At 49.1% G+C, this 27,195-nt stretch overlaps 8 protein-coding genes across 8 annotated transcripts; 4 read left to right on the plus strand and 4 right to left on the minus strand.

Annotated features, from left to right (window-relative positions):
• Positions 1 to 468: 468 nt before the first annotated feature.
• Positions 469 to 1,173, plus strand: FTJAE_7376 (orotate phosphoribosyltransferase; the record flags this gene model as incomplete). Its single annotated transcript, XM_037354086.1, has 1 exon — positions 469 to 1,173. The coding sequence occupies one exon, from the start codon at positions 469 to 471 to the stop codon at positions 1,171 to 1,173; it is 705 nt and encodes a 234-aa protein (XP_037205498.1).
• Positions 1,174 to 1,431: 258 nt separating this feature from the next.
• FTJAE_7377 (acetyltransferase) lies at positions 1,432 to 2,557 on the minus strand (the record flags this gene model as incomplete). Its single annotated transcript, XM_037354087.1, has 4 exons — positions 1,432 to 1,536; positions 1,587 to 1,673; positions 1,727 to 2,137; positions 2,207 to 2,557. The coding sequence occupies 4 exons, from the start codon at positions 2,555 to 2,557 to the stop codon at positions 1,432 to 1,434; spliced, it is 954 nt and encodes a 317-aa protein (XP_037205499.1).
• Positions 2,558 to 4,769: 2,212 nt separating this feature from the next.
• Positions 4,770 to 6,969, plus strand: FTJAE_7378 (DNA damage-inducible 1; the record flags this gene model as incomplete). Its single annotated transcript, XM_037354088.1, has 3 exons — positions 4,770 to 4,774; positions 5,578 to 6,176; positions 6,236 to 6,969. The coding sequence occupies 3 exons, from the start codon at positions 4,770 to 4,772 to the stop codon at positions 6,967 to 6,969; spliced, it is 1,338 nt and encodes a 445-aa protein (XP_037205500.1).
• A 339-nt stretch (positions 6,970 to 7,308) lies between these two features.
• FTJAE_7379 (ribosomal RNA-processing 8) lies at positions 7,309 to 8,790 on the minus strand (the record flags this gene model as incomplete). The annotated part of the gene is made up of 1 exon (XM_037354089.1): positions 7,309 to 8,790. One exon carries the CDS (start codon positions 8,788 to 8,790, stop codon positions 7,309 to 7,311), a length of 1,482 nt encoding a protein of 493 aa, XP_037205501.1.
• A 5,587-nt stretch (positions 8,791 to 14,377) lies between these two features.
• On the plus strand, positions 14,378 to 17,383 carry FTJAE_7380 (UPC2-like regulatory protein; the record flags this gene model as incomplete). Its single annotated transcript, XM_037354091.1, has 6 exons — positions 14,378 to 14,516; positions 14,587 to 15,495; positions 15,549 to 16,170; positions 16,222 to 16,284; positions 16,337 to 16,985; positions 17,039 to 17,383. The coding sequence occupies 6 exons, from the start codon at positions 14,378 to 14,380 to the stop codon at positions 17,381 to 17,383; spliced, it is 2,727 nt and encodes a 908-aa protein (XP_037205502.1).
• Positions 17,384 to 17,796: 413 nt separating this feature from the next.
• FTJAE_7381 (proteasome component PUP2) lies at positions 17,797 to 19,003 on the minus strand (the record flags this gene model as incomplete). Its single annotated transcript, XM_037354092.1, has 3 exons — positions 17,797 to 17,970; positions 18,025 to 18,563; positions 18,940 to 19,003. The coding sequence occupies 3 exons, from the start codon at positions 19,001 to 19,003 to the stop codon at positions 17,797 to 17,799; spliced, it is 777 nt and encodes a 258-aa protein (XP_037205503.1).
• A 388-nt stretch (positions 19,004 to 19,391) lies between these two features.
• On the plus strand, positions 19,392 to 22,279 carry FTJAE_7382 (spindle pole body component alp4; the record flags this gene model as incomplete). The annotated part of the gene is made up of 3 exons (XM_037354093.1): positions 19,392 to 19,782; positions 19,843 to 21,800; positions 21,857 to 22,279. 3 exons carry the CDS (start codon positions 19,392 to 19,394, stop codon positions 22,277 to 22,279), a joined length of 2,772 nt encoding a protein of 923 aa, XP_037205504.1.
• Positions 22,280 to 22,895: 616 nt separating this feature from the next.
• On the minus strand, positions 22,896 to 26,444 carry FTJAE_7383 (helicase-like transcription factor; the record flags this gene model as incomplete). The annotated part of the gene is made up of 3 exons (XM_037354094.1): positions 22,896 to 25,726; positions 25,779 to 26,300; positions 26,432 to 26,444. The coding sequence occupies 3 exons, from the start codon at positions 26,442 to 26,444 to the stop codon at positions 22,896 to 22,898; spliced, it is 3,366 nt and encodes a 1,121-aa protein (XP_037205505.1).
• Positions 26,445 to 27,195: the final 751 nt, after the last annotated feature.

Consider the following 27,195-nt stretch of genomic DNA (forward strand, 5'->3'; position numbering starts at 1 on the left):
ATGGCAAAATTTAGTTGGATCGAATATTTTTTCTTAGTGGGTCGTGGCGGTCAGTTTGATTTCTTATCGATAAGAGACAAGTCACTTTTTGTGTGATGGACTCGGCAGTCCCAGCTCTAGAGGAGTGATGCTGGCCTCAAAGGATATAGTAATGTTTATACAATGTTATTGATTCCTCACGTGAGTGTTTATTGAAGATAATTGCATTATATTGAACATAAAATCATGTGCTGATTAACTCGTTCCCATTCTCTCTCTGCTAACCGAGACTTTTTAATGGTACTTCTTTATCTGCATCTCCCCCACCTCAACCCCGCCGCCATACATCGAAGGGTCCAAAGCCGGCTCCGGGCTCAACACCACTGAGAACGAGACCTGCAAGAGGGGATCGCAAACTTTGCTTTAGAAACATTCACTCCCAATCTTGACCTCGTACCAATTCATATATAACCACATAAATACCTAATCATGTCTTCTCAACTCGCCCCCTACAAGCAAGAATTCTTGCAGGCCGCCATTGCTGGCGAGATCCTCAAGTTTGGCAGCTTCGAGCTCAAGTCAAAGCGCATCTCACCCTACTTCTTCAACGCCGGCCTCTTCCACACTGCCCGTCTCGCCGGTGCCATTGCTACTGCTTTCGCCAAGTCCATCTCTGAGGCTCAGAAGGATACCGGCCTTGACTTCGACATTATCTTTGGTCCCGCTTACAAGGGCATTCCTCTTGCTTCCTCCATCGCTGTCAAGCTCGGCGAGATCGCCCCTGAGAACCTCGACCGTGTTTCTTACTCTTTCGATCGCAAGGAGGCCAAGGACCACGGTGAGGGTGGCAACATTGTCGGTGCGCCTCTGAAGGGAAAGAAGATCCTCATCGTTGACGATGTCATCACTGCTGGAACTGCCAAGCGTGAGGCCATCGACAAGATCCGAAAGGAGGGCGGTATCGTTGTTGGTATTGTCGTTGCCCTCGACCGCATGGAGAAGCTCCCTGCTACCGATGGCGATGAGTCCAAGCCTGGTCCCAGTGCCATTGGCGAGTTGCGAAAGGAGTATGGCATCCCCATCTTCGCTATCCTGACCCTCGATGATATCATTGCTGGTATGAAGAGCTTTGCTTCAGAGGATGACATCAAGCGAACTGAGGAGTACCGTCTCAAGTACAAGGCCAGCGACTAAGTGCAGTATGGAAGAAAAGAAAATGGTGAACGGATGAGGTTATGATATCAAAGGGTCACAAATAGACGGAACGGGAATTAAAAAAAAACTTGAACGCGCAAATGCGGTTTTTATAGACCAGCTATCTCATTATTTTCGATGATGCGGCTACTTTGATGATATCTTGGTAATGCGAAGTGAGATGAAGCAACATGTGCTTCTTGAGAGGAGACTCGTTGAACAACTGCCAAAAAATGCTAGCAACAAGCCTGTACAAGTCTATGATGGCGATTTCTTCGCCTTGGATGTTGGAGAATCCCCTTCCTTATTCCTCCGTGTAGGTTCCTCCTTGGTCTTTCGCTTAGGACCATGGAGTTCAAGCACCTAACCATATGTCAGTGGCTTTCATTTCAGGCCATAGAGGTATTACTTACCATAGCATGCCAGCCTTGACCAGCAAGGGCTTCTGTGCTTGGGCCAAGGTCTTTGAAACTGAAGCACTTGTAGAACTGAATTGCGTACTGCAAAATATTAGCACAACGCAGTTTTCAAGGTGCTAGGTGCAGTTACTTACCGGTTGGCAAATTATGGCAACTCGATCAGCCATTCCGGATGCATTCATAAGCTCGAGATATGACTTCATCACTGTTTTCCCAATGCCAACTCCCTGGACCTCTGGGCACACGATGAAGGAATGGAGACAGATTGTCCTCCCCGACGATTGATGGCCTAGAGGTGAGCCTTTGCTTGCTTTCGAGTCCCTCCAGTTCTCGGGCATGGCCATATCGGCATCAGTTACGACTGGGTAGGTTCCAAGTGTAGCAAGGACGTGCGCAAACATGACATGTTTGGCTCCATCACATCGTCCTGACTCGATAGGCCGACTGTGTTGCATAGTTGTGAGGGAGATCTTCTTGACATCGCTTGGCCTCACAGTATTGAACAGGCCGTAGCAGACTCCTGATTTTCGAATACGATATTCGATCTGTTTTCCTAGTTAGCAAATCTGACCTGAGCTCGTGGTCCGATTGCCGCCCAAACAACGAATTGGAACCCATATATCATGACTTGCCTTTTCACGTGTTGATCTATACCTCGCTTCTGAAAGTGCGACATTTTCAAGAGTAACACATGTGTCGATATCGTTCTCGGTCAGGGGCGTGAGCATAGGAGCCCAGTGAAAAGGAATGACCTTCTTCAGAAGGCCAGCTTCTGAGTTTCTCTTCTGGATTCTCATTTGGCAGAAGTTCCTTTTAGAATTGACCATGTCCTCATCGGCGTCTCCGTCGTCGATGGCGCCGTCAGAATCGTCGTTGTCCAGGTTTTCGAACACGCCGCCAGAGAAGATCATGTCTCTGGCGGCAGAAGCGAATTCATTGTTTTTCTTCTTTTCCATGCTTCGCATAAGGGTTTGAGTTTCGGTTGCCACGTTGAAAGATTGAGCCCTAAAAGGGTCTTGAGCTGGTGATGGTTACTAGAGGTACTACCTCAGTATAAGTCGTCGGTCGTCAGAATAAAGCTGCAGGTGAGATTTGTGGGCCTTTTTCGAGCAGTGAGAGCTATCGCAGAGATTCTTTCTGCTTCGTCGATTGTCTTGTGTTGAGATTATATTGCAAATTTGATGTTGTCTCTTGATGATATGATTATGATGAGACGAGAGGAATTAAAGCTCACCCGTGCACATTGAGCGTTGGTATGAGGCACAGGCGTCTTGAGGTGTGAAGCGTTGAGGGAGGTTTGTACCTCGTTTGGCTCAAAATCGGGTGAGTTTTTGATTACTGAATCACACAGAAAGATTCAGACTCATTTGACAGTGAATGAAACGTAATGGGACGACGGGTTTTGTTATCCTGTTTGCCCATTCAACTTCTGGTGGACCCACGAATGCCGAGCGATCGGATGATGCAGCGAGGCCGGCGCCGCAATGGGGCCAGTTTCAATCTGTGGGTATAGGTGACAATGGCTTCAGGGCGTTGTAACAGTTGGTTCCAGAGCTTGTGAGAGTGCTGTCTAACTGTCAACGGAGTCACAAACAGTGAAGATGGTGTTGAACCGACCTTCAAAAACTGTATTTTCCCCCAACTTTACCATTCTCGTCCCGATGGGTTCATGAGCGGGGAGAGCTTGTTCCGTCTCCATCGCCAGTGGTAGCTTGGGTCTGGCACATGACACATCAAAAGTCGCGTGACCTCAACAAAGGAGAACAAACAGAATAGGGAAGTCACGGCAAATTGCAGATGAAAATGGGCCAAGCAGCTGCCAGGTCAATAAATATCAAGAAGGAGCTCATTAATGTGGTGATGGTAAGGAGATGCGATCTCAGGTGTCTAGGGTAGTCTGAGTACGAAGACCAGTATCCAACAATTAGTCAATTGTGAACAAGGTTGTTGCTAACCTACCTTTTCAACAGACTTATCAAAGAAGATAAGCATTGACATTGTGTAAATTCGGAATATTAACTGGTCAGGTAACAAGAGTACAGAGCATGGCGGCTGAGAATACTGTACTCGTATGAGAGCTTACACGGTGACTGTCACAGGTCTGGATACCAAAGTAGATAAACAAAGATCCCAACTTGACCTCAACGTCAATCAGTTCACGATAACGATAATGAAACCATACTAGCAGCCCTAACAGTGAAAAAGCTTGCTTGGCCCAGGCAACGGGACACCGGAGCAGCGAGCCTACCTATAGCATGCACTCTGTGCCTCCAGGTGGCAGTCCTGCAGGAGATCATTCTGTGCCTCCCGGGACGACCTCCCTGTTGCTGTAACCAAGACGATCAGCAGTTGGGGGGTCCCTGAAACGGCAGCAGCCGCATGCAATCCCGGGTTCCTTTATCCTGGTATGCCACGGAATCGCCAAAGCATATCCCACACACGTTCTCTCCCCAGTGAGGCCTTCAATATCACAGGAGCGGTTGGGGTTAAGTTATGTATGTAGACCAAGGGGATTATGCATGATGCCTTATTTGGAAACAAAATCGTTGCATTTCGCCCGATCTGGTTACCAATGCTGGATCTGCGAGGACAAGGAGCCTGGGCGTGGATATGTCACTCTCAGGGAGCAAGAAAGCTGCAGACCTTGAACGAGGCGCCAAAAAGGATCAGTCCAAGGCCTGCCGTGCATATAAGAACCCTAACTAAGTCTTTTTTGTCACTTGGGATAGATGTGCCATATTTTATTGCGTCCTCTTCCACGGTCACAACTCCATGACCTACAGAGCGCTCTGTCCCCTCTGCCTGGCTGCATGAAGAGCACCTATTCGTCATCACCAATGGCGCCTGGTTTCTCCGCAATCATGTCCGAACCGAACTGCACTGTAGTCAGCATCCATAGGCTTCCGTCGGCTTCCAGCATTTGCGTGGTCCTTAATTGTGAGCGAGCGTGCGTGCGTATGTGCAGCTGTGCCTAGCGGTACATGAGGGATACAATGCAAGCCCGCTGACTGCGAAAACAGGAAAATATCTGGCCAGAAGGATTGAGATGGGGGTTTTTGAGGTAACCGTAAGAGAAACTTGAATATCCATGTCAAGATTGCTCTTATTATATGGAACTTGGTTGGCTGATGGCCCTCTTGGCCCGCGCTACGGTAGGGCAGAATGGAGGGGTGCAATATGATGTAAGTCGATGACTGGTACTGTTACAGGTACGATGAACCGCAAAGCAACTAACTGTATACCTGCACCGTTACCCTGTGTTCTTCCTCAATTGGGGTAAGCTTTAAAAAAAAACTCATTGTTCTCATGACAACATATGAAACCAGTGCAAAGCTGAGTGATCCCTATAATTCTTGCGGTTGTCTCGTAGGTATTGCTCTTTATTAATCAAGCGGCATAACTACCCCTCCGGCGGAACCTAAGCGGCAGCGGAAACGGCCCCTCCTATAGCTCCAACGTTAGAGGTTAGTAGCCAGTAGCTTGCTTAGAACTTTATGTGCAACTGCCTGCACCAGCCTGCACCTGCATCTATCTCCATCTTCATCTGTTCTTTCTTCTCCGATCGTTTTTTTTACACCAACCAACCTCGTGCACTAAATTCACGATCTTTTTTCACTTCAATATTCTTCAACTAATCGCTAACCACGTCAACTTGCTTTTCTTAGGCACTTTGGGCTCCTATTTTCGAAGATCCCTAGTGGGTACCTCACCTCAGGAGCTGTTACAGTCTTGTGCTTAGGTAGCTAGTTGTCTGGGCTTTCTTTTCTTAGCCACCCTCGTGGCCACGCCTACTCCTCTCTTCTCACGACCAGCCACTTTCTCGAGAGCCCTCGACGACTTTCTTTCGTCCTCTCTGGCCAAAACTTAAACATTTCAAACATACTCACGGAAAATATCAGACGAACAACAACAGACACCACAATGTTAGTTCACTGCCCGGCCACATTTACGTCATCTTCGGCTATTGGATGCTAACTGACAACAGGCGCATCACCCTTAACATATTTAACCCCCAGGCTGGGGAGCAGGATAGCCTGCTCACCCTCGAGATCTTTCCCGACATGACACTCGCTACCCTTCGCGAGTCTATTCAGGCAGAATCGACTGTTCCTCCAACCTCGCAGCACATCTACCACAACGGCCGCCTAATTTCGGATGATACCCAGACCATGGAGCAGCTGCAGATTGTGGATGGAGAGATGTTGGCTGTACACGTCAGAGATATGCGAGGAAGCACTGGTGTACCCGAACAACCTCGACGCCCTCAACCTAGGAGACCGGCTCAGAACGAACAGGACCCTGAGCTCATCCGCCTTCAGATTCTTGGCCAGCCTGCCCTGAGACAACAGCTCCAGTCACAACACCCAGAACTGGCTGCTGCAGTTGACAACCCTGCCCGTTTTGCACAAATCTTCCGTGACAGCCAGAATCGAGAGCAACGCGAGCGTCAGGAACGACAGCGGGAGATCGAGAGACTGAACGATGACCCTTTCAACGTTGAGAACCAGCGAAAGATCGAGGAGATGATTCGACAGGAGCGAGTCATGGAGAACTTGCAAAACGCCATGGAACACAACCCCGAAGGTACGTTCTTGAAATGACAGCTACCTATGAACTGTAATATTGACATCATTCGAACCTAGTTTTCGGAAGAGTTCACATGCTCTACGTTGATGTAGAGGTAAATGGCCACCCAGTCAAGGCGTTTGTTGACTCCGGTGCTCAAGCCACCATCATGTCGCCCTCTTGTGCTGAGGCCTGTGGCATAATGAGACTGATCGATACTCGATTTGCTGGTGTAGCTCACGGTGTCGGAACAGCAAGAATTATCGGCCGTGTTCATTCCGCCCAGATCAAAATTGGAAACCTGTTCCTCCCCTGTAGCTTTACTGTCATGGAGGGCCGATCAGTTGACCTTTTGCTCGGTCTCGACATGCTGAAACGACACCAAGCGACTATTGATCTGGCTAGAGACAAGCTCATTATCCAAGGTGAAATGATTCCCTTTTTGGGAGAGGCTGAGATCCCCAAGGCGGAAGAGGAGGAGGCTGCACAAGAGCCAACTTTGCCTGGTCCCGATGGCACAGCAATCGGACAACGTACCGGAGCCATTGTGCCTCCTGGCCAGCACCAACAGCAGATCCCTGCCAGACCGCAAGCCGCTCAGTCTGCACCATCCCCTGCTGCAGCTGCAGCTCCCGCCCCCTCCGCCCCCCAAGCGCCTCCTGCTGCACAGCCTGCTCCGACAACAACAAACATCTCGCCACAAGCAATCGAGAGCCTTATCTCGATGGGTGCCACTCGGGAGCAAGCCATCCAGGCCCTCCAGGCCGCAGAAGGTGACCCGGATGTTGCTGCTGGGTTGATTTTCTTCTAGGGACATGGAGGCAACACACTGGACGGTGACAGGGAACAACGAAGAGAAAAAATACAATGAATAACATGGAGGATTATAATGATAGATGAGTATCCAACTCTCCCGTGTTTTAGCGGGCGGATAGAAAGATTTCATGTCTACAAATGGGATAGGATGGTTAAGGAACAGGTATGACCATTTCGCTATAATGCGGCATGATACATTGGAGTATTCAAGATTCAAGATTCAAACGTAGTTATGAAGTACAAATTGCTCATTAGCTTTTGGTGCGGGTATTGTTCGTCGCAGTAACTAACTTAATCTATGGAAAACCCTCCCCTCTCCCTTTGCTGGATGCCTTTACCGGATCTTGTAGACGCAAGGCTTGAGGACAGAAGCCTCGTTAACTTCAGGCTGCTCATCGATGGGATCTATCCTGCGAATAATGCCCCTCTTACCCTTAGGGGCCTCCTGCTCCTTGACATGCTTTCCCTTTGTGGGCGATGCTCCTTTAATAAAGTGCATCTTGACAAACATCTTGTTGGACAGATCGATGGCCTCTCGATCGCCCTGAAGAACAAAACCGCGTGACCTGAGCACTTCGACGAACGCTGAAACGTCTGTCTCACGGCGACGATCATCCATACCGTCGACCTCTACGGCCAGATCTTCATCATGCTCAGCATCGTTATCAGCACCCTTCTTGCCTTTCTTGCCGGCCGTTGCGTTCTTCTTGCGGTTGCCAACACTGTGGGTTACAGGGGCGTTCTTATTTCGAATGGGACCAAAGCGGCTCTTGATCTCAGCAACCCAGAGCTCACCCTTCCAGTGGAGAATACGGTAGGCCTCCTCAATGAAATCAACCCAGTTGGTGCCCATGAGAGCAAGACAAAAGACAGCGACGTTGACGGAGCCATCAGCAAGAGGCAGGTTGGCGATATCAGCCTTGGTGACTAGAGAACTTGGGCTCTGGAGATCGTAGCTTTTGACATTGACCTTGAGTTTCTTGCCATCCGACTGGAGAGCCTCTGCAAGACGAGCATCACCGCAGCCAAGATCAGCGATAGTACACTGTTGTTGTGTACGAGGTAGCGGTGTCTTGGGCAATGGCGTAGGAGGAGCTCCAGGCTTGCCTTTGCCTTGTTGGCGAACCTTGCCGCGTGTGCGGATATCCTTGAGGAAGCTGTCGACGGGGTTCTCAGGCCAGACCTTGACCTGGCGACGGAAACCTTCATGGTACTCGTCGAACATCTCGGGGGACTCATCGAAGAGACTGAAAGCCTCCTCGGAGGGGCGGGTGTAGAGTGTCTCATTGAGGTGGCGGAATCGTGCTGAGATGAGCTTCTCTCTCATAGAAGCTTGTAGGGGAGTGAGCTTGGGAGGAGCAGGAGGCAGAGATGCTGTCTTTGCGACGACGGCCTTTGCTGGTGAAGTGGTGGTTTCTGTTGAGTCCTCGGTAGACTTTTGTTTTTGCTTCTGCTTTTTGTCCTTCTTCTCCTTCTTAGGTTTGGGCTCCTCATCATCACCGCCCTCCTTGGCCTCCTTAACCTCCTTCGTCTCATCGCCCTCCTTCAGCTTCTCATCCTCGCCATCCTTAGCCTTCTTCTGCTTCTTCTGCCTCTTGGCAGCCTTTTCAGACTTGGGCTGCTCAGTCTTCTTTCCCTCAATCACAGACTCCCAAAGATCAGCGACAGTCGAAGCTGTGACATTCTCAGTAGCGTTGTTGTTGTTGCGCTTGCGCTTATTGGACTTTTTGCTGGGCGCGCTGTTATTATTGTTTTTGCCGGGGGCCTCAGACTTGAGACCTTCCGCTGAGACGGACCATCCTGGAACAGCAAACATTTTTTGATTGGAAGTGATTAAATGTTTGGTTGTGGTTGATGAGTGATGCTGATGAAGTTTGGCTTTGATAAATTTCGTAGGTAGATCTGAATTTTTTGCTGGAGGTACGTACCTCAAAGTCTGGGCACCTCCACTCAGATCCGCATATGGCCCGTGCACCTGCCATATTTGGATGCCAACGAACCTCACTCAATAAGGCAATATCATTCAAGCTTGAAGGACAGCGACTTCTATTTTGATATATAAGATGGATACTATATGATCGCTATGTTACCTCTTAAGAAGATTTTAAGATACCTAGAAATAGTTGTTTAAATTACGCACCCATATATCGATGGTAGCAGAATCTTCATTTTTCTAATTGAGCATCCTTAGCTGACAGGAGTAGCAGAACAATTTACCAAGTTCTGACTTTTCTCAGGACCAAGACATAATTTCACGAATAGATCTCTTTAGAAATGTCTCATTTACTCATGTAAACATGGTGTCTTCCGAGCGGGATTCACTGTCCGTATCCCCGATGCTCAAGGTCCTCCACCCAAAATGATGGAATGCTCGCTTGTGTAATGAGACAATATGATCCGCAGTCCCCATACGGTTTTGGGGGGTTGAAAGCTCATAAGTTACTTACTGGAAGTTGGTAAGACTGTGAAAGGCAATAATTCGAGTGGTGCGGTTGTAATTCATGCTGACCAACAACACCCCAGCCAACCAATACCCTACGAAGCATCAATATCCACGGATTCTTAGTTCTGGTCTGAGATAAGCTATGATAGTGAAAAGAGGCCACAGAGTCTTGCAACGGATTGGCTCTTCCAACCTTACGCCTGTCTTTGCGCACGAATCATAGCATCAACTGCATATTGTGTCCTTCGACAAAGCGGCTATATGCAGATGTTGACTCGCAGCTGGTATCATTGCATTATTTAGTCACAGGACACAGTAAAAGAGCCTCAAGACACACATAGGGACACCGAAGCATTGCGGTCCGCCCTGCGTCTGCGGCATTGAATATTTCGACAAGTCCTTGAGTGCATGAGTTCCGACCTACGACTACGCCCAAGGACATGCAGTCCTGTGAATACACGATTGCGGTGATTTGTGACGAGCGAGCATCGCTAACCCCGGGCTCCTTTGTGAATGCCTCATCTGAACACGAGAAACATGCTCAAGAGGCATCGGGGTCGTGGTTCGCAAGATCAAAGGTGGCGCTGTCCACTTTGAAGATTTCAATGGGCACAACAGTTTCATGCCGATGAATAGAAGGCTGCGATGCCGTGACATCAAGCCTAGAATAAGCTGTGCCAGAAGCGCTCACAGTTAATGATCAAAGAAAGCTGATGCCGTGATGATACTACAGATCAACAGCGTGTTGCGGTCCCTTGATCCGATTGCCTGAATACTGAACTGAGGCACCATAGCACCTACAAATTGTCCTTAAGGACTCTTGCGTAAGGCCAGGTGCACATCCAAAGTTCGTACTCGTGGAACGAACACGCAGAGCATGAGGCACAGGTATACCTAACCGTAGGCCTCCAGAGACCTTTGTCGTCACGACGTTATTTTAGAGGCGCCTGTACAACGACTGCAACAGCGAGATAGAGACACTTTTCAACGCCGAATTCTACTCAAGAGTCTTAGACATGTCTCTATCACTGGTCGCAGACAACTTTAGTCGATTTAGGGCGAGGACCTCCACGGGGTTCAAACACCGAAGAAACGAAAGTCCAGCGCCGGGCATCACGGCATGATAGGCAACAAGGATGAGCTTCCAATGGCGATCAAAGCCGGAATGAGACCAGACCTATAGATGATGCAGAGAACCTTGAGGCTACGCAAAGGCAGTGCGTTCTACCGTGCAATGATGATTGTCGTACCTTGGTGAGAGACATAAGAGACTCTAGACAATAGGCAAGACGGGAAACGAAGGGTGTACAACGCCGTGCTCTGCTTGTGTGACACCAAGGTCCCTACCTTGGTTAGCTGATATTTGCGTCAAGAGTTGGCCCATGATCACAAGGATTGGATGTTAATGGGTGTTGGTTACAATTGTACAGAGAAACCCAGAGCCTGGTATGGATGGACTGGGCAATCGAGAAATACATACATGACAGAAACGTTCACCGACCAACGGTTGGACTCACCTGACGGCCCAACGGGCTTGGTATCGGTTGATATCGGGAAAAGGGAGAGGCTTAGACTGTTGACGCTGTGTAACAAACATGGAGATGAAGTTGGTAATCGTATCCATCGCAATAAGGTTGGATTTCCGTTATGGCAGCCGTTCGTTCGGAGGCTTCGGCGGACGGGAAGAGAGGAACCGTCCGAGAAGAGCCCGACCGTAAAGTTAACGTTAGTCTAGAAGAAGGAGGAGGAGGATTTTGGGGACGAGATTGCAATACCAAGTTAGATTGCCCCCTTTTCCACAAGTCATCTCCCATTCAGTAACAAGAGCTCAAGGGGGAGGGATGTTTAGGACGTACGTGAGAGGGTGTGATGGACGGTAGCAGCCAGGTCATCATGGTGAGCCTCAGGCTGGGAATGCCCAAAATAAGAATGGAAAATGGCTGAGCTAGATACGATAGAGTCAGACCCAGCCTGTGCCGTAGGCTTCAATCGTACTCAGAATCTCAGATAGGCGCGAGCTGTCAAATACGAAAAGATCTTGGAGTTCAGCTGAGATCGGAATTGTCGGGCGTAATAGAGTTGATGAGACTTGAAGCTAAACGTTGATTTCTTGACAATAGCGTCTTTTTTGGCGTTGTTTCAACTGATATCATGGTTTAGTTGACGTATGTATTGTCTCCTTGACAACAAACTGGTTGATATCATGGAGTGGCCATTCCCTGTCTGTCCAGTTGATGAAGTCACTTGTGATTAATGAGATATTGAGTGATAGATGCTGGCATTTGCATACTCTCCGTTCCACGACGGGATTTGCACTGGACTAACTGAGTTCTGCAACTCACAGGTCTTATTACACATTGGAAGGAATCCACTCCCACGCTAATTTATAAGACAATTTCTGTTCTACCGGCGGTACTTGTACTTGTCTCTTGGGAGCAAAATAGGGAACGGTGATGGGCTTTTGGTGTCTTGGCCTTTTTAGCGCCTGTGCCTCATCAAGTCCAAGTCCAAGTCCAAGTCCAAGCCATTGGAAGTGATATGATGAAGCGGCAGTTCCCCCCCCTAAGCGCGGCTTTGAAACCCCTTCTCGATGCTACAGTACGGCACAGTACAGGAGCGTATTTGGTATCGGTCGGCATCTGGGACATCTCACCCGGAAGGTCTTGTCCTTGTTAGCCTCTTGAGATGACTTGATCTGTTTGGCTCAGTGATGATCCCTGTCCATTTGCTAAAAAAGCAAACTACCTCAGAAGAGAGATGCCGATGTTGATCACTTTGTCTGTGCCTGTGATTGCTGCAAGGACTTGGGTAGTTTGCTCTCTAACTAGACTCTTGAGTAGGTATGTTTGCTACTGACATGATTTATTACAGATTTCTTTGTCAGTTCTTCTTCTCGAGTGGTGCAACAGTGTCCTTTTTCTCTCTCTTTCATTTTTCAACTCGAGATAGCATCATCATTACAGAAACAGGGCGGACTCAAGTTCTTTGCTGTGCCTCAAAGGTGTTGCTGTTGATCATCCATCCTCGTCTATAAAAAGCAAGTTGATGATGATGATGGTCACCGAAAGAACCTAGGACTTTTTGTACGGAGTATGTTGGATCATATTCAGGCAAAACTACAAATTTGGTGTCTCTCCATCCATTGCATTGCATTTGCATTTGCTTCTCCTGGTGATACCCACCCCTAGACTAGACGGACTAATCCTTACCCTTGACCTGTTGCTTTGACTCTGCTTTTTCTGCCTCAGACTTCATCAGATCTAATTTTGATCTGGGGTAAAAGGCAGAATTAGGAAGTTGCCGGCATTTCCACCGGGGCCCTCGGCACCTTTTTCTCTCTCCTCTCTCTCCACTGAGTCCACTCCATGGATCTTTTATCACCTTTTGGTCTGCCTCTACTGTAGCTACTACTGTACGGCTACTGCATTGTACCCTGCTATTCTTTTACTCCGTGATAGGTTCATCACCTGAAGTAAAAGACCTAACGGAGCTTACCAGCACCGTAAACCGGGTTCTTGTATTCTAATCTAGAGCTTCCTATTATCTAATTGGGCCCCGGCATTTGGGGATCACTGCACTGTGTAAGAAGACATGGAAGTGCGCTATGAGACCTCTAGACTAACGTTAGAGCCTGCCAATTTACCTATGCCCAGACGCTATCACCCATCACCGGAAAGAGCCCAACAAGGAGCCCCCCCCACTAGAGTACACTACAACACGGGGAGAACCACCACAAACATCCATAAACCCCATTCATCCACTCCACCACCGTCCGACCTGGTTACCACATATAGTTATCCTATCTTTGACCTCTCTTTTCGTTTAGATCCAACTTGGCCCTAACAAGCTACTTCTCCTCAATCTCTTGTCGGCCTCGGCACTTTGGTGACTTATCTCCTCCAGTATCTCCGGCTTCCGTGCTGCGCTGCCCTTCCTCGGCCCTTTCTCGTTCCTCACCAAATCACTTTACTACAAACCTGGACACTTTTGGGAAATCATCATTTACTACTACAGTCGAACCAACTGAACCCCTCTTTCTTCCACGCGGCCAGACGTAGATGATCTGTTTGTTTGTCACTTTGGCTATAAAAAGAACCCAAGGGAGATAAACCATACAATATCTATTATAAGAGACAACGGGTCAAACTCAGAGACAGCATATCCTAAGCTCACTGTTCACCTCGCAGATGGGCAAGACAAAAGCACTGAGCACAAGTTCGTCATCTACCTAGTTAGACCTGGCCCGCAGTTGGGAGTGAGTCCCTGTCGCCGGCCATACTTCAACCCACAAGGGGACCAACAACAGAACAGAACGGACCCCAGGCCATACCATACCAGACCAGACCAGACAAGTTCTCGCTCCGACGGCCCAGTTGAATTGGCAAACCGCCGACTCTCGAGTTACACAAGCATGTTTCAGTCGCTCCATTACCTGCCTCCAGAAGCTTCCCCATAAGTCAACTGATAGACGGCTCACAGGCCCTGGGCCGCTGTCTTGTTCTACTCTACGCTCTGCTCTGCCTCTGCCTTCTCTTCTGGCTTTCTTTTCTGCAATCCTTGGCCGACTTACATCACTTCTTCTCCCCCCTTGAGTCAATCCCATTGTATGCAACCTCCCGTTTCCTACTCTCAATATCCCAAGTTATATTTCTGCATCCATTTATATCTCCCGTCCCTATTTGTAATTCCGTTTCGTTCCATTCGCCATTTCCTTGTCCGTCCTGATCAATTTGACTCTAACTTCTAGCCAACAGCGTCTAAGACCACTTCTGTCGGCATTCCATTGTTCGTTCCTCTGCAAAATACAACTAGTGCCGTTCGATAATATGGCTTAAGATTCAAGCTTGAACCACAGACTTTCACACTCATCAACGTCATGTAAAATTGCCACTCAACATAGACTTGTGCGGATCGAGAATTACTTGGAACCTGTGTACTGTGTTTCCTCCCTCCCCTCATCATGGATCAAGAAACTGGATCGTCGTCTGCATCTGCGAACCAAAAGGTCCCTGCAAACTCCAACCAGCAGGATGAATCAAGAGAAGAGACAGACCGCAAAAGGAATAATATTCGCAAAAGGACAAAGACCGGATGTCTAAGTGAGTCGACCCATCTCCCCCTTGTAAGTGTGACTCGAGAACAATGATACTAATGCAAGCTTGACAACAGCTTGTCGCAAGCGTCGAATAAAATGTGACGAAGGAAGGCCGATATGCAACAACTGTATCAAATCAAAGCGCCATTGCGAGGGCTACAATCAACGTGTTGTCTTCAAGGACCCTATGGGTGCGATACAAGGAGGCCCTTTTGGACCTGCTTATTATCCTCCTGGATCTGCGCATCTTGTCCCCCACTTACAAGCGAAGACGTCTCAGGGCCCATTACCCATGATTGCTCCTAAGCCACCTGCCTTTGGCTATCATGGACACCAACCGGCACCCTACGGGCATTATGCTCATGCACAAGGAGCCATGCCTCCAAATCCCTACGATTTTAACGCCCCATCAATGCCTCATCCATATCACCAACCGAACGGTATGATGCCTCCCGAGCCTCCGATGGGATATCCTAGGCCACCCCCTGACGCTCGACAACACTATGAGGGACCTCCCTTCGATGGACAAGATGGTATCCCCTACGCGAGTAGTAACCAGGTGGAACCTGTTACCATTAAGAGAGAAAGGATGGAGGAGCTGAACCACAGAGTACCTGAACCTGACTTCGACTATGACGACTATGAAATGCCGGAGGATGATGCTTCGATGGGTGAATCAGATGATGAGATTCAAGATCCTCGCCAAGTTCTTGGACCTGTGATGAAGCAGTTCAATGGAACGTGGGACACAAACGGCACACGAGTCCGAACCTTTTCGACATTTGCTCAATGCAATATTCTCTCTGATTATACAGCTACAGCTCGAATAACGGAACTTAAGGATCCTGCAATGTTACAAATCTTTATGCACTTTATCCAAGTTACTGGCCCAAGCATGTCATTGTATGAAAGGCATCCTTTTGATCATACTGGCGAGAACTCGTTCGACCCTACCCCGAAAGGGGCTAATAATCTTTGGAGTTGTAAGTCATCTCCTCTTTGACAGCATTGATATCTGTTATTAACTATTACCAAGACACCTTCCCCGTCATATCTTTGAACCATCCCGCGTTGCTTCACTCTATGCTTGCCTTGGGTGCCTTGCAAATAGCCAAGCTGCAAAACATACCAGCCACGGCTGCAATGAAACACTATCACTTGGCAATCCGCCGAATAGCTCGAAACGTCAACACACCCCTCAGACGTACACAGCCTGCAACGGTAGCCGCGACACTGCTGTTGTCGTATTTTGAGGTGTGGTCTTCGGATCATACTAAATGGTGCAATCATCTTCTTGGAGCCAGAATCTTGTTTAGCGAAATACCCCTTAGACAAATGTCACGGAAATATCTGCCAGTCAAGCGTTACAAGCAGGCAGAAAAAGACGCCCAGAATCAGAACCAAATGGACAGCTTCTTCCCGGGTCTGAGTATCCCCTCTCAGAGCGAACTCAATGACCTGGATTACAGCCTGTTGCAGGCAATTTCGGGCCAGCATATGACGGCAGAGGATTATGGACTGGGAGAAAAACAACCAATCGACCTATCTCAGACGGTGACCGATAGAGATATCGAGCACTATGAGAACATCCGAGATTTATTCTGGTGGTATTGCAAAATGGATGTGTATCAGAGCATGCTGGCAGGTACCAGACTCTTGTAAGCCCCCTTCACGCGTTCCTTATTCGATCTTGAAGCTTACTGTTACAGCATGAACTACGAATCTTGGTCTCAGTGTCCTCCCAGAGCACCAATTTCCAAACTTGAAGCTATGTAAGTGGGATTCACCGTATATACCCGATTGCTGCTAACGCGTGGTTCACAGATATGGATCGTATGATCATCTTATGCTTTTACTTGGCAGGCTTGCAGATTTCTCTTCAAAAGATATTTCAAGAAAACGAAAAGCAAGTCTCGCCAGGGGACCTCCTCCTGGAGCTGGTGGCAGTTCACCACCATCATTCCCTGGTATTGTTCCTACGGATGGAAAGTTCCATGTCCCAAGAGGCTTTACACCACCTCGTGAGACATCACCGCAGAGTGACTCTACAGATGATCATGATGCAGACGCAAGCTACCAGGCTGCCCTCGAAGAGTGGGAGTCCATCAAGCGGGGCTTTGAAGCCTATGAGAGCAGCCTAGGGCCAGAGTTTCAACCACTCAAACCAGAGTTCTCAGATAAACGAGACTCGCCATTCGGAATGACGATGCAATATCGGACATTTTCTGTTGCTGGAATCTGGATGAACTTTTATATGGGCATGATAAATCTTGTCCGATGCCACCCTTCGATGCCTCCTGCGGCGATGCAAGCAGCTGGCATGTCAGCACGACAGACAGGTCCATATTCGAACAAACTGGGCAGGATAGCGGCCGGTTTGTCGGAGGATGTCTCACAGGCAACGGAGATCACAACGCTTGTCAGTGCTGCGTTTATCGAGAGTTGCTTCTGCCTTTTCGTGGCAGCGATTGAGGTATGTTTGCCAGCCACAGACGTTTGACAAGACAACTTGCTAACACTTCTTAGTACCAGGATGAGAAACAGCGGCATTGGGTGATACGTCACTTACGGGGCATCACTCGACTGACGGGCTGGCAATCAGCAGAACGTATCGCCACTGGATGCGAATCCTCCTGGATTAAAGCGGCGCAGCTTGGTCGTGGTCCTCCGTACCAGCGTGCCCCGGAGACCGAGCCAGTGCCTGTCGCAAGGTGGCAGAACCCGCGACAGATCGATCGATTCATTCACGAAGTCGAGACAGGCGAAGTTCGTCGTATCTCAATACCCAAGGCAGAAAGGGCTTCGCTTGCGCTGGGCCTGCTCAGTGTTGAGCGAGATCTTGAATTCCTCGACCTCAAGGATGACAATTAAAGCTGCGTATGGCATAAACTGGCGTGTTATATACTATGGATACCATGTTTTCTGGAGCTTTTTGTAATGCAGCGTATGCTCTGCTTTTTGATTAGTGCCTTGAATATCAAATTCAGGTATCATTTAGCGATCTGGAAAATCGGGGAAAAGGGATGGAAGCAATATTCACGATATTCGTCTGACTTCAAGAAACGTTGGAAGTGTGGCGGAACCGCAGTTAGCGAGTGCCCCTACTACATTAATGATACATAATTCCGGCCCTCTTCTCGTGAGGCCCTCGATGTTTTGGTCGAAATCTCTGCGAAAACATCGTCCAAAGAGCTAGACTGGTGGTTTGTGTGCTCGTCAATAAACCCGAAAGTGGGTTTCTCTTGTGTCTATTCGTAATTTCTCTTGATTCATGAGTAACATCCTTAGTTGGCTGGCAGTCGCTCCACGACTGTGGCCATCTCCTCATCTGTGTATATTCTGAAGCCCTTCTCCTTGGTCACGCTGGCCAGCTGCACGTTCTTTGCATCGAGCTTCTCCTCCATAACCTGCTTCAACGTCTTGAGAACAAGGGTCTCTGCGTCTGTGAGCGTCAAAGACTATGAAAATGTCAGTTTCGCTGCCTCTAAATGATTGGATATCTCTAAAAGTACCTTGTGGTATTCGTTCTGTAGCTCAGCCTGAGCGCCTTCGGAACCAGAGCCGATAGCCTTGGCGTCGTAGCGGTAAAAGGTACCACTTGGCTCAGCGTGGAACAGTTGAGGACCATCCTCATCAAAGCCAGCGATGAGCAGGGCCACGCCAAAGGGGCGACTCATGATAGTCTCCTCACCATCAGCACCCTCACCGAAGCGCAGGGCAAGATCGCAGATGGCCTGGGTGCAGCTCTCGACACGGAGGGGCTCGTTGTAGTTGAAGGCGTGGGACTGGCTCTCGACACGGGCGTGCTCGACCATGGAACGGGCATCGGCCTGGAGACCTGACATGGCGCAGCCGATGTGGCGGTCGATCTCGACGATCTTCTCGACGGAGGAGGTCTCGAGGAGGGTCGAGGTGACTCGCTTCTCGACGCCGAGGATGACACCCTCGGATGTGGCTACGCCGATGGCCGTGGAGCCGAGCTTGATGGCCTCGAGAGAGTATTCGACCTGGAAGAGACGACCTTCGGGGGAGAAGGTGTTGATGCCTCGGTCTGGCGCAGATGTTAGTTTTTGTTCTGAGCGTAGAGAGCATTCATTCGGCTTCAGGAGGAAGAGGTGAACATGCCGTATTCAGATCTTGCCATAAACATCTTGGAGGTTTGTGTGTAGTGGTGATAGCTAGGCTAGAGGAGGGTGGAAGATTTCCTGGTATATGAAGAGACCGAGTTCGTAGGTAGAACTGTCCAAGCCGATATAACGAGTTGAATTCGTGGACGACAAGTCGAATTGCCTGCTGAGTAGTCGAGAGTGGGAAGGCTGAGGCTGAGGGAGAGAGCAAGTCAATGGATGAACGATGGGAGTGAGGATGTGAGCTCTGGTGGAGTTGCAGGCAAGCAGTCCGCCTACGTAGCCGCGCTGCACACTAACTAACGTTTGGAGCTGGAGCCTTCTGTAGTTGCTGAGCCACAGTTTCACCGCCACAATTGAACATGACGATAATAGTAGAGGGCTACTACTGTTATAGTACGTATAGCTACGATCTATATCTTAGCAAATCTCTATCTGGTTATAGTGTTGGACTGCTAATATGGTTACTTGATAGAAAGACATATACGGAGTATTTTATATAATTTAAAGTATAACAGCCACTTATACCTGTGCTTTATTGTTTAGGTAGCTGTATACCCCACGTCGCGTCGGAACTCGTCGCGCAATTCGATTGGGCACAAACACTTACAGCTCCCCCAAATCAACAACCTCTATAGTACTAGGCCTGAGCTGACTAGAACTACCACAACCACAACCAAACTCTTTCCCAAATCCTTCGCAAGAGAAATATCACCACAAGTTTCTCTTTTCAGATGTAGCCCGGCCATACAATGGCTTCCGGCGCACCACGAGCATCCGGCCGAACCAGCGCCAACGATTATCGCGACGAAAGGCCCCGCGTATCGAACAACCTCAAGGGCGAGCGCTCCGATTCTCGCAAGGGTCCTCCTTCGACGACCCAGTCCAATTTCTCAAATGTTCATAAACGATCTGCTTCAGGGAACCCGAGGACATCCAGTCGCAACGAGGAGGAGCGCCGCTTTGAGACGAGGAGGGTGACGGAGCGTACTTTTGAAGCTCACCTCGAGCGTGCAGTCCCGAGAAATACGAGTCCAGAACGATCACACCGACGAAATGCTCCTTCAGAGAGTAGGGCTACATCGAAAGCACCTAGACATGACACTCCTGAAGCTCGGCAGTCGAGAGCTGAGACTCCACTGGGTCTGTCTCTACTCTCCAAATCAAAATCAGCCTCAAGGCCCTGAAACTGACAATCTGAAGCACCATGGAACCCCGAAGTAACCCTCCTACCACACACAACAGCTCCTCTAGCCTCACGAGTATCAATACCTCCTCTAGCGTCGACCGTACCTCAAGCTCCTCAACCGAAACCTCTAGGCGAACTGAGCTTGGAGCTGCAAGAAGCTGCTATAGTGGAGGACCTACTCTTTGTATTCATGGGATATGAAGGACAGTACATCAGATTCGCCAAAGGATACAACCCGAATGAGGAGAGAGACAGATTATCTGGACCAAGCTTCAGAACGTTACCAGGCCTTGACCCGAGTCTGCAGGACCTGACACAGTCAATGCTCAAGATGGCAACATATTATTCTGCCCTAGAAGCTTTTGTCGATGTTCAGAGTCGAGAAGAGTTTGGTGCAGTGAACCATGCTCTTTGCGCATCAATACGCAAGTTTCTACATGACTATCTAGTCATGATTGCACAGCTCGAGACGCAGTTCCTCACCAGCGACACTTTTACAGTTCATGTGCTCAACATTCATACCATGTCCACGAGCCAGATGATGCTCCAGCTGTACTCACTCGCTCATGAACTACTTAAAAAGAACGCTCTTCTCGATGATGAAACCGATGAATCTGAAGATAGTGCTGACGATTTTGAAAACATCCTCGAGACACTTCGAGACGGAGGCGAGTTGGTACCAGGCAACATGACAGGCAAAAAGATTTGTAAAGGTGGCGTGGTTCTCGGTCTAATCACAAAACGTCTCGAATCTTTATCAGGCGATCCTTCAGCTCGAGCGTTATTAACGACACTATTGCGGGACGCCAGCAAACCTTACATGGTTATGCTTAACGAATGGCTTCATCATGGTGGAATCCATGATCCTCACGCTGAGTTTCTCATCAAGGAACAAAAGAGCATAAAACGTGAGAGATTGGAACAAGATTACACTGATGAGTATTGGGAGAGGAGATACACAATACGGGATCACGATGTTCCTCCGCAACTCGAGGGTGTCAAGGACAAGGTCCTATTAGCGGGCAAGTATCTCAACGTTGTCCGCGAATGCGGTGGCGTCGATGTGAGCAAAGTCTCAAAAGATGCCCCAGCTTCTTTCGACGACAACCGCTTCCTCGAAAACGTCAACAACGCTTATGCTCACGCCAACGAATCTCTCATGCAACTCCTCCTCACAGCTCACTCTCTACCTGCTCGTCTACGCTCTCTCAAGCACTACTTCTTCCTCGATCCCTCAGACTACTTCTCCTATTTCCTCGAGCTGGGCGCCTCAGAGTTGCGCAAACCCGTCAAGTCTGTTAACACCGGCAAGCTGCAATCTTTACTGGATCTCGTCCTGCGTCAGCCCGGCAGTCTTGTCTCTCTTGATCCGTTCAAGGAGGATGTCAAGGTTGAAATGAATGAGATTGTTCTCACAAAGGCCCTGCAGCGTGTTGTCAACATCACGGGTATCGAGCAGGGAGAGGCACTCCAGCCTGTCGCTAATCAGCCTATTGAGAACGATAAGAACGCTGTTGGCTTCACATCCCTGCAACTCGACTACTCTGTTCCTTTCCCTGTCTCTCTCGTCATCAGTCGAAAGACAGTATGGCGATACCAAGCACTCTTCCGTTATCTCCTTTCACTCCGTTATCTTGAATCGCAACTATCAACTACATGGCAAACACAGACTCGGGGTATCAGCTGGGCACACAAGGGCGCTTTGCGGAAACTCGAGATCTGGAAGCGACGTGTTTGGACACTTCGTGCCCGTATGTTGGTATTTGTACAACAACTCCTATACTTTTGTACGGCTGAAGTCATCGAACCAAACTGGAACAAGTTCATGTCACGTCTAAAGACAAAGGATGAGCCCGTGGACTCGAGTTTAGGTGTACCGACACGGACTGTCGATGAGTTGATGCAGGATCATGTCGACTTTTTGGATACATGCCTCAAGGAGTGCATGCTCACCAACAGCAAGCTTTTGAGGGTAAGTCTTTCTCATGCACCAGCCACTCCTCGTCCAGTATAGCTAATATTTTCCAGATCCATTCCAAACTCATGCAGACATGTACCATCTTCGCTGCCTACACAAACTGGCTCACCCGTGAGCTCGAAAAGTCAGACCCAGACCTATCAGGCAATAACAAGCCCCCTACTATGACAGCAGATCAGTGGAAGAGATTCCAGATGACAAAGACGGTACAACGTGGCTCAACGTCAGCTCATCATGACACCTCTGCCGCCTCGGCTGGTAACGCCGAGGTAGATGCTCGCATTGACAATCTGTTCGAGATTATTCGTAAATGGGAGGGCAATTTCAGTCGACATCTGCAGATCTTGCTTGATGCACTGAATCACTATGCTGCCACTGAGACAGTGGTCTTGTTGAGTCTGTGTGCACGCTTGAGCACTGCGAATCAGGGGACAGAGTATGCTGGACTACGGCAGGAGGATGAGTCAACTTAGACTATGAGACTTGTTAGACAAAAGGTGATGACAAAGGGGCGTTTATAGGGACCAGTAGATTAGGATCATTGTCAAAATTAAGATACCACCAAACAACTTTTCAACCCTGACATGCACCTGATAATTCCCAAGGTCAAGGATCTGCTGAAAATCTTGATTTCATTGTCTATATCGTGAGGCCCCATATTCCCATTCATCTCCCACTGAAAAGCCTGTTTCCCCCAGGTACGCCATGCAGCAAATCCCAGGGTTGTATTTTTGTAGTACCGCAACGCATGCCACTCGACGCTTGCCACTCCATCCCATTCCTATTCCCAGCCCATAATCCCATCCCGTAATGCAAAACAAAAATAAAAGCCATCTCGTGAGAGCCAGGTTTATACCCTTGCCCGAGAACGAAGAACAAAAAAGAAGTAACCCATCCCATGATGCCTGAGCGCTCACACTCAGGTTGATGCTACTCGAGCCCGAAACGACTCACTTCCAGTGAGTTGAGAAAAGGCCTCGCGAGAAAATAACTAAGTAGATAAGGAAGAAAGAAAATAAACCGAAAACTCCTGTCTCATGCGGTCATTAATGCTCCAGTGCCCAAATGGGACTGAGGTTTGTTCGTCACTCATTTGAAAAGACTACGCAGATCCATCAACTTTTGCCGAGCTGCCTCCGCCTTGTCTAAGCTCCTGTTTTGGCCGTCCATGCTCAAGCTGGCCAGCTTCATCTTCTTCTCCTGAAGCTCCAGCATCTTCTCTTCAAAACTGTCCCGCATGATATATCGAACGGTACGGACAGGACGCTTCTGTCCCAGTCGGTGGACACGGTCGATAGCCTGAGCCTCGGCGGCCGGGTTGTATTGCGGTTCCATCACGTATACGCTGTTTCCAGCAGTCAAGTTCAGACCCAGACCACCGGCCATGATTGATACCAAAATCACATGCACAGTGTTGTCCTCGCGGAATCTGTCCATGGCGGTAGTTCGTTGAGTGCGGCTCATACTGCCATCGAGCCTGGTGAACACAATGTCGTTGGCGTTGAGTGCAAGCTCAATGAGGTCCAGATGAGAAGTCCACCCTGAGAAAACTACCGATTTGTACGGAGGTTCAGACGGGTTTGCTTCACTCGCTGCCTTGGACCTTAGGAGATCTTCGATGAGAGCCCGAGTCTTTGTATGCGGGCCGTCATACTTGTCGAAATTTTTGACAGCATTTCGTGACTTGGGCTTGGCTGGACCGTCATGCTCCGCGTCCACCTCCCTTCGGTGAAGCTGTACGAAGGCATGTCTCACGTAGGCATTACAGACTGGACAATATCCACTGTTCTCACCCTCTGGCATCAGAGCCTTGGCCCGTTCCTGAAACGTTTTGATGCAGTTTCGGCAAATGACATGGAAACAAGGCGTCATGAAACCCAAAATGTCATCCTGACCTTCTGTTTCGATATTAGAGCTCTCGTTGGAGCTGATCCTCCTGCTGCATTGAATGCATGCGTCGTTATTGGTCTCCTGCATCAATGTAAACATCTCATGCGCTTTCTGGTCTGAAAGTGCTGGTTTGTCATAATCGTCGTCATCATCAATATCGATTGCCATCTCTGCCGACATTCCCTGCAATGTGTCCAAGTCGGCGTCATTGAGTAGATCTTTTCCATGCGCGCAGAGTAGTCGAAGTCGTAGAATTGCTTTGAGAATGTGAATGTAGGTATTGCCGCCAAGTGCCTGGCCATTATTAGTTCCAGCGAGCACCTTGACTCGATCCTGAGCATTCTTTGCGAACAAATCGTAGATACTGCGTTCCTCGGGACTGAAATCAAGTCTTACTACAAGGTCCTCTCGGGGAGGCAAGTCGATCTTGTCTTTCAGTCGACGTAGCGTGATTGTGTCTACGAGGATTCGGAGTTTAGGCACAATCTCAGGATCGCATGCCTTGAATGGCTCCACAATGTACCGAAGGAATTTGGTTCGATCGTGGAATGGGTGAAGCCGAAGGAAGGCCAATAAGGCAGCAAGATCGTCCAACCGGTTCTGCACGGGTGTTCCGGTGACGGCCCAGCGTCTGTCTGCCTGGAGTCTACAGATGGCCTTGAACTGGAGAGTGCTGTGTTCGCGAATCATGTGAGCTTCATCCAGCACGATTCTGAACCAGCCAATCTGCTCCAATGGATATTGGCCATCCTTCTTCTTCCGACGAGAACTGAGTTCATTCGATACAGAGCCATAGGTGGTGATCACAAGGTCAAAGTTTGCGAGTCTTGCAGGGTCCTTGATCCTGTTTGGACCATGGTAGATGTGGTAGTCGAGAGCACCAGGCCGAATGTGTTGCTTGATCTGTTCCTCCCAATTTGTTACTGTACTGAGAGGACAGACAAGCAAGGTGGTCTTCGCGTTCCTCATCAACGGAGTCAAGGCAAGTGTTGGCTGCTGAGATAGGACCTCGTGCTTCGTCGGTTTCTGCTCGGGCGCTTCTGGCTGGACGGGTGCTTGTCGTTCCCACTCATACGCAGCATCGGTGGATGTCGTGATCAGGGACAAGATGCTAAGCGTTTTTCCAAGACCCATCATATCAGCCAGAATTCCGCCCCGAGTTTCAGCTGGCGGCCTGGCCTGGTTCTGGCCAGTGATGACGTTGAAGTATATCCGCTGGCCAGCGGGGCCATACTTGTCTTGCCAGAAGGAAACCATAGTCTTTTCATAGGCCTGTGCCTCACGGGGCTTTTCTCTGGTCATCATGAAGAACAGACCTTGCTTCTGATGCTTAAGCAGAGGCGTCAAGATATTCTGACTCGGTTCCATCTCTGGCAAATCATCGTTTCGTGTGAGGGAATCGAAGACGCCCATAACTTCTGAACGAATCTCCTCCACGGTTCGGTTGCTGAAGGTGCTGGTGTAAGAGGCATGTTGCCCATCGTTAGTAGGCGCGGTAGAATATACCTTTGGAGGTGGGGGACGGTATTCAAGAACATGAGGGTTCTGAACACGAATTCCCTTCTGGACGAGATAAGGGGCCAGCAGCTTCAGGCCAAACTTGCTCAGATGAGCGCCTACGTTCCTAGCGTACTTGAGGGGCCCATACATGACGATGTCGAGGGTATAGGATCGTGAGGTGGGCTGGCCGGGCTCCTCGCCAGCCTTTTTTGGTTGCGGTGGGATTCGGCTGTCCGTTCTCAGGTGAATGTTTGAGTCGAGAAGAGGCGCAACGGCACGAGCACCTTGGTTCTCTACCAGGCCAATGATCTGTCGTGTGTGGTCGTAGGCTTGTATCTTGAGCGATGTATCACCTACTTGCCTCTTGAGCACAACTTTGATTGCGGGCTGGTAGTTTGGACCCCAGACACTCTGTTGGGTGCCTGGCTTTGGCGAAGGAACTCGGGTGCAGCCCAATGAAGCCTTAATCATTCCGTAGCAAACCTCTTCCTCGCGGGGATCTTGAAGGACTATGTCCTCGTCGTCATTTCCTGGTTGTGTTAGCAACATGCATTGCATAAAGTGACTCTGGACGGGACTTACCACTAGTCAGATCAACTGTCATGGCTGGTGACGCAGTTGAACTATTGGCTTCTTTGCGCTTGTCTGTAACATATTGACCCAAAATTCCACTTCCGCCCTGTGTTGCTGGAGGAGTCATAAAATTGTGAACTCCTTCGCTGTCTTCAGTTCTCCTTCGCTTTGGTTGAGGAACGACAGAGCGATGCTGAACATTATTCGCACGCTCGATGAAGTGGCCTGCACCGTTGAAACCATTGGCATAACTACTGCCTGGAGTGGATGAGCGACTGGAGGGGCCAGCAGATGGAGTGTCATTAGGACTGGAGAACTGAAACACCATGGAGTTGTTGTGCATGTTCATGTTCATTTGAGGTCTGGGCTGCATTCTCTGAGCTGGGTGACCATGATGAAGAGATGGAGATGGCGAGAATTGGCCCTGCCCGGAGTTTACGAGGTTCGGAGTTGAAACCGCCCTCTGGTTCGGCTGCAGGAGAGCAACTGGATTCCATGGTGGGACACCGTTTGCAGAGTGAGATGGTTGACCTGGATGAAGTTAGCACTGATTCTGATTGTGAATCTGATTCTTAATCATGATGAATGAGATGGAACAGGATGAAATGGGAATTTGTTGGTTGGGGAACTGGGAGGAGATTGATTGGAGGAGAGTAATATACCATTTGTAGCCATCCTTTATGAAGGCCGCAGGTGGCAGGCGGCTACTTGCAGGATGCAGTTCAAGAAGGGTGTTGTGCGGGTTGGTTTCATGAGAAGAGGTACTCGTTCTCATGAGAAGTACCTTATATACCTAGCAGTTGGAGGGGGGATGAGTGCTCAAAAACGGGTAAAAAGAGAGTGCAGAGTGCAGTGAAGAGATATTTTAAACGATCACGTGCATGCACTCTCAGTTGAACGTGATTGAGGTTGAGGTTGAGTTGAGTTGAGTTGAATGTGAAGAGGCGAGACGATGCAAGGCGATGTGATGCGATGATAAGCCGCCGGCCTCGTTATCAAGGACGGAGGGGGCAAAGAAGAGAAGGAAGAGCTCCAGTTTGTAGAGATGACAGGAACTGAGATGGATATTTAGAGAGAAATGATATGGCCCTTTTCAATGACCAGACTCTAGGAAAAGAGTCAAGTTTTTGGGTGAAGCACCAAAAGATACCTGCTTGATCTTTTAGTTGGGCTGTACTGTAGATTTGGAAGCACGTCCCCTGGATGGCGCGTGACAAAGCGTGACTTTCACTGAGAGGAGATGGAGATGCAGTGGTCACGCAGCCAAAAGAGCCCACGCTGGGCGCCTAAAACTAAACCAAGACGGGTGAAAGGTGCCCACCTTTCTTGTCAACTGCGAGCACATGATCAAAAGACGGGACGCAATCGAGGCTTTTTCCCTCTCGATTCTGACTACATCTACGGGCTGTTTTATCAGATCTATCTC

This window comes from Fusarium tjaetaba (genome assembly GCF_013396195.1).
Source record: "Fusarium tjaetaba strain NRRL 66243 chromosome Unknown NRRL66243_c0000150, whole genome shotgun sequence".
NCBI classification, from domain to species: Eukaryota; Fungi; Ascomycota; class Sordariomycetes; order Hypocreales; family Nectriaceae; genus Fusarium; species Fusarium tjaetaba.